The following is a 6,266-nucleotide window of genomic DNA, read 5'->3' as shown; positions in this document are numbered from 1 at the left end:
TCAAACATTCCAGAACTCGAGGGTAATAGTGTTGGATGATATCCAAATGGCTAAGAATCTGGCAGATCCCTTTAAGAAAGGGCCATCACGGATTGTGATAGAAAAATGCATCGGGAGAGATGGGCATGAGACCAACGTAAGTTGCCATGGGGGTAGCCCAACCTATGTGATTAGAGATCTGTGAATTAGGACATGAGAAAACAATCAGTGGTCAACTGAGAAGAGTATCCCTACTAACCCACTCCGTTGGAGATGTAATACTCTCGTAATCTATAAAGAAGGTTGATTTTTGTCTTAATGTGTTCCAAAGCTTGTATAAGCAAGATGCTATCCTACAGAGTGGTCTTTGGAGGAACACACCTATGTGAGCCCGACTATTGGTCATACTCTACGAGATAGGGTAATCTCTAGAAAGCTCATGAGAAGGTCAAGAGGATGACTAATAAGCTCCATCTATGGGGTCTAGCCTTCGGCATCCACATATCAGCTGACAATTCACAAAACTTCTGCACATTAAACTGACAATTCAAGGCATAGTCCATTGTTCAGTTGTGAATAAGTCTAATCCGGTTGCGCTAGGTAGAAGTTCAAGTTAATTGTCACTGAAAATTCCGGTATACCAAAACATTGTTTGGAACAATTGACAAACTTATGTGCCTCGAGATCTGGTGGGGGATTGTTGGATTATAGATGGGTTTTGGCCCATACAAGACAATAATCCCTGGTTAATATCTATGGTCCATTTAGGTGCATTACAAGTGGTGGAAAGTTTAGTACCATATTGCTAAAGTAGTAAGAGTGAGACCTCTTTATAATGGCTGCTTTGCCACAATGCCATTGGGAGCTTGGGAAGAGGAGTTGTACACGCACACTCTTCCTCCTCTGCCGCCCGCCTCGCCTCACCACGCCTCACCTCGTCACGACACACGGGTGCACCGCGAGTTGTGGGAATGAGCCGAGATGAGCCTTATTTTTGCCGGTCAAGAATGGTTGATTAATTGTTGATTCATTAATGAGTCACTAACGGAAGTGCCACTGTCTGAGATGTTGGACTGTGGGTTGTTCATGGACTCGGTCATGGGCCTAAGCCCAGGCCCATCTATCTGATGACCTATACAAGGAGGCGCTGGCCTGTGACTAAACCCTAACTAACCCACTCCCTCATGCACAACCCTAGTCGTCATCTACTGTTCCTCTCTCTGTGGTGCTTCTGGCGATCCCATCCCAACAATCGTGTGCACGGTTGGTCGAGACAGCAGGTGCCTCCGGAACCATGTTGTTCGAGATCCTGCTCGGGAGAATGGCAATAAGGTTTTTGGGGAGTGTCTTGGCGCGACTTCTCCCGATCCATCTCCGTCTTCGTCCTCCTCTGCTTCCTCCCCTGCATCGACACCATGGTCAATGACGCCGCTGCCAAGAAGAAGGCCACAGACGACATTGAGGCTGCTGCCGCCGCCTTGGCCTGGCCAATCGGAGTGTATGATCTCTTCATCCCTCATTTACTCTTCCATGTGCTGGCCGTATATGCTATGCTCATAGATGCTTCAGTTCTATGTACTATACGTGTTCACAAGCTTAGGTATCAGTATGAATTGCATATTGTGATTGCCATACTTATTGTTTACTCATGCATTAGATTAAAATGTGCTTATATTTTCAACATTGACTTGGTACCAAAAACCCTAAACCCTAAACCACAAACCCTAAAAGTGAGGATAACTACCACTGATGGTAGGAAACATTTGTCCTACATGATTGCGCTTTTAAAGGAGAAATACGGAAACCGTTTGACCGTGTGAGTCACTAGATGGGCGGATAGATCCAGAGGGAGCACAACTGGCCATGCGCCTTTTATGTGCTATGATTGGTGTAAAGTTAATTTTTCGTAATGGTACCAGCTTGTACGTTACTATATGTGGGGTCTTATTGTTATCACACAAACGCGGTGCACGACACATAGCTAGCACACGAGTCATGCCACATTGTGGTGCTTCTTTAACTTATGTTCTGACTTTATAGTGACTGACATATGGGCCCACAAACATACTGACCCACTTGTCACTGCCCAGAGTCACCTGATGTATGTAAGACAATTTGAGCCCCTCTCCGCCCATCCCGTCATCACCTTTTGACCGCGCGGCAGCACGGCCAGCCTGGTGCCTTGTGGCGCTTGTGCGCACGCACTCCATGCCCCTTCTCCCCTTCAAACCCTTACCCTCCATGCGCTTTTTATGTTCTGTAATTGGTATGAAGTTAATTTTCCATAATGATACCAGCTTGTACGTTACTATATGTGGGGTCTTATCATTATCACACAAGCACGATGCACGACACATAGCTGGCACACGAGTTATGCCACATTGCGGTGCTTCTTTGACTTATGTTAGCTGACTTTATAGTGACTGACATATGGGCCCACAAACAAACTGGTCCACTTGTCACTGCCGAGAGTCACTTGATGTACGTGACAATTTGAGCCCCTCTCTGGCCATCCCCTCAGCGCCTTTTGACCGCGTGGCAGCATGGCCAGCCCGTTCGGCGCCTGTGTGCACGCGCTCCACGCCCCTTCTCCCCTCCAAACCCTTACCCTCCAAGCACCTTTAAAACCCCCAGCACCCCGCCCGACTGCAAGCGCACACAATCGCAAAGGCTAGCCAAGCGCAAAGAAGATCCATATCCATCCTTCCTAGCTAGCCATGGAGAGCGTTGACCACCACGACAAAGCCGCCACCCGCCTGTCCCTTTCCCCTCCCCATCCGCCGGCACCGCTCTCCCTGACGCCATCGCCCAACTCGGCGGCGCTGGTGAACACGCACTGGGTGCCGACCAGGGAGCAGCTCGCCGTGCTGGAGGGGCTGTACCGTCAGGGGATGCGCACCCCCACCGCCGAGGAGATACATCAGGTGATGGCGAGGCTGCAGGAGCACGGCCCCATCGATGGTAAGAACGTCTTCCACTGGTTCCAGAACCAGCAGGTCCGGCTGCGCCAGAGGGAGAAGCGGCAGCGATCTGACTACTTCGCCAGGCAGTTCCGCCGCCCCCATCCGCTACCCGTGCTCCACAGCCCCTCTGGCCACCCCATCTCCCCGGTCCAACTCCAGGCGCCGCCGGCGCCGAACACTCCTACATGCAATGGAGAAGGTACGTCCGCACATGAACGCTCCATCTCTGCTTCGACACGCCATTCAATTAAATATGATTTTGGCAATTGGCATGCAATACGTCTTGATTGATTAGCTTCCAAATGCGCTTGTGCGTTTCTTAGCCTAGCTTTATGTTTGGGTTTTAGCTGGAAGGGATATGCATCTACGACTTTCCATTGCAACCCACGCGGCTTTCATGCGTCTGCTGGTCAAAGCTGGTCGATGTGATTGGATGGGATGGCATCCATCTGGGCAAATTACTAGCACACATGAATGTTGACTCATCTATAGTCGTCGTTTCAGAAAGTGACATGATGGTAGTTAGGTCCGTATGCATGCATGCACAAGGTTGCTTTGCTTGCTTGGTTGTATTCTTTTTGCTCATAATGTGCACGCACGGATGCAAGGTAGCTCCATCTTTTCGCTTGTACTAGCACCTGCCATCCCACCCAAGTTCGAGTCTCAGCTTTGACACGGATGCTCGCGGAGTTTATCTTATAAAAAAACTCAACAAGGGTTATCCCCTGGATTGGTCTTGTTTTGGTACTAGCACCTGCCGCTTATCGTCTTCGCCAGCACTATGTGTCAACCGGCTGATCTTTTGCAAAGATCAGCCGGGTAGCTAGTTGGCCGTAAGAGTTGTACCTCGATAGATGTTGGATCAAGCAGTAGCCATCGCTCCACAACCTCGCTCATGTTGTGAGCCGGAGTCCCGGCAATATACCTGGCCATGGGTCGGGCCTTAAAAAGCCCATGACAGAAAACTGAGGCCCAGGCCCTCCTAGGCCCTACCATCGGGCCTACTTTTTAAGCTCAAGCCCAGCCCATCTGGTAAAAAGCCCTGAAAAACCCTTAGGGCTTAGGGTCGTGGGCCGGACCTCTTCCTTAAAATGCCAATATGCCAAGCTCAAGCCCGTCCAGGCCCTGCAGCTAGGCTCAAAACTCAGGCCCAAGCCTGGCCCACGGGCAAGCCCATCGGGCCTAGGCCTTGGATTTTAGGGCCGGGCCTGGGTGGGCCGGCAGTTGGGGAGAAGCATTTTCCTTCTCATCTTGTCCATGGTTGTGTCGCTGCATAGAGTGTCAATGGAGCAGGGGAACCCTCGGAGTCATAGTCACAAGATTTAACGTGTTGCCGGGCTAGGCTATGTATCCTGCTACTGCTACCTTCTGTAGCTCTTTTAATCGTCTCTGCACTATACATGCATATGCGCATGCCCCAGATTGGATGGAATTAACCGTCCTACACCCACGTGTCCAGGCCTAGCGAGAAATTCCTCCCATGCTGTAGGAAGACAAAAAAATAATTCTTGTGGGCCTAATAGTGGAACAACGCATGCCAGCCAATCCAGCAACAAGTAGTTTGTGTTTGTACCATTTTTGATTTATCAACTTGTCTAAAATGACAATGATTGATTTATATTGCTCCTGTTTCTTTGAGTTTCAGCAAAACCAACTTTATTATTTATTATCAAGAGAACTCTATTTAGGTATTTAGCATAAGTTTATGTGCTTTCTGCCTCCCGATATTTTGCACGACGTTGAGCAAAATATGGGAAACACACAAAAGATACCCACAATCCAAACATACCCTAAAATTGTGGTTATACTGACATATTTTTTGTTGGATCCATATTCCTTTTTCTTGCAGCGATGTACATGCAGCAGCCATGCTACATGTCAGGGCCAGCAGCGCAGCCCGCGGCTAATGCAACCTACTACTCACAGATGCAGCCGCCGATAATGTATCCAAGTGTGGAGATGATGGGGCATGGCAATGTACATGCACAGGCGCATGCTGCCATGTACTACCAGGCAGCATCTCCGAACAACTCCAACACTCAACAAATATGTGTGCTCGAGTTGCCCCCAGCCGCCGGCAGCTACGATACCCCCGACGCGTACTCCCACAGCCCCGTGCTTCTGAATCTGTTCCCACAGTACCCCACCTTTGCAAATCGCAAGAAGACCCGCCGCGTCGGGAGCGTTGGCTCCGCGAGGCCATCGACCTCTAGGTCGATCTCTTGGGAGACGGAGAGTCCCAAGATCCCCAACAGACACATTGTTGTCAATCTATGAATTCTTTGGTGAAGGACACTGAAGGTGATGCATGATTGCTGATATGCTCGACAAGTACTTTGTCAGTCTCATGGACAAGCCATTGAGTAGATGTACCAGTTTTCTTTCATGGGATATTTATTTGGAATGTTGATTTACTTAGGTAATTCGAAGTAAAATGTGTATTGCTTCATAAACTTGAAGCGTGCATCGGAAAACTTGTTAAATTTCATTGAGTTAGTCTAGTTAAATCTTTTTATTGCAAGGTGCATGTTCTATTTTGGTTTTAGCTTGTTTCATCGTATCATACATCTAACCATGGGCGTCAAATAGCTGCCAATATTTCCCTACTAATAAAGCACGGAGTGCTTCTGGTCGTACGTCACACATTTTTTCAAAAAAGCCCTTGTGTTTTCAGTAATTAAACCCGCCATCCTATTTTAAGTGGATTATAGGAGAAAACGTTTCGCTTATGCAAATGACACCCTGTAATTTGGTATTATTCAACGTCAGTCCGGTGAGGAAAACAGAGATGCAGACGGGATAGAGTGAATGCAAAGAGTAGTCCCGTTCACTGTCACTCCCGCCGGCGACGACTGGCTTGCCCACGCGGCGGCCCACGCGAGCAAGGCCAAGGGACGGCCCAGACGGTCGATGGTGGCGATGTCATCGTTGTCCTCACGCATGTAGACGAGGCAGTGGGGAGGGTGCCGGCGCTGGTCGCAGGGGAGGCCGAAGGGCGTGGACAAGCCAGATCCGGGACGGAGGACGGACACCGGCGGCTTGGGGACATGGATCCCGCAGATCTGAGCAGCGGCTGGCGAACTCGGAGGCGGCGGTGGCGTGAAGACAACCGTGGTGGTGGTGGCAGCAGCGGCGAGGCTCCTTGCGTGCTCCTTCTCATGGACAAGGGAAAAGAGAAAGAACTGAGAGGCAGAGGAGAGAGAAACGAGGGAGGAGGAGAGGCGCGTTGGAGCTCCGGTAGCGGGCGGCGTGCACGATGGATCGGGTGCTGAGAAAAGAAGGGAATCGGGGATGGGGAGAAGAAAGGTGTGGGGAAGAGACGAG

At 49.9% G+C, this 6,266-nt stretch overlaps 1 protein-coding gene across 1 annotated transcript; it reads left to right on the top strand.

Annotated features, from left to right (window-relative positions):
• Window positions 1-2,648: 2,648 nt before the first annotated feature.
• LOC123058775 (WUSCHEL-related homeobox 5) lies at window positions 2,649-5,375 on the top strand. Its single transcript, XM_044481457.1, has 2 exons — window positions 2,649-3,141; window positions 4,792-5,375. The coding sequence occupies exons 1-2, from the start codon at window positions 2,697-2,699 to the stop codon at window positions 5,217-5,219; spliced, it is 873 nt and encodes a 290-aa protein (XP_044337392.1). The 5' UTR covers window positions 2,649-2,696; the 3' UTR covers window positions 5,220-5,375.
• Window positions 5,376-6,266: the final 891 nt, after the last annotated feature.

The sequence above is a fragment of the Triticum aestivum genome, chromosome 3A (genome assembly GCF_018294505.1).
Source record: "Triticum aestivum cultivar Chinese Spring chromosome 3A, IWGSC CS RefSeq v2.1, whole genome shotgun sequence".
Taxonomy (NCBI): Eukaryota; Viridiplantae; Streptophyta; class Magnoliopsida; order Poales; family Poaceae; genus Triticum; species Triticum aestivum.
This window is presented reverse-complemented; position numbering and strand designations above follow the sequence as displayed.

Excerpts from the sequence above, each read along its gene's own strand:
- LOC123058775 (XM_044481457.1), top strand. The coding sequence starts at position 2,697 with ATGGAGAGCGTTGACCACCACGACAAAGCCGCCACCCGCCTGTCCCTT. Across the intron at positions 3,142-4,791 it reads TCCTACATGCAATGGAGAAG|CGATGTACATGCAGCAGCCA; the intron begins GTACGTCCGCAC and ends TTTTTCTTGCAG.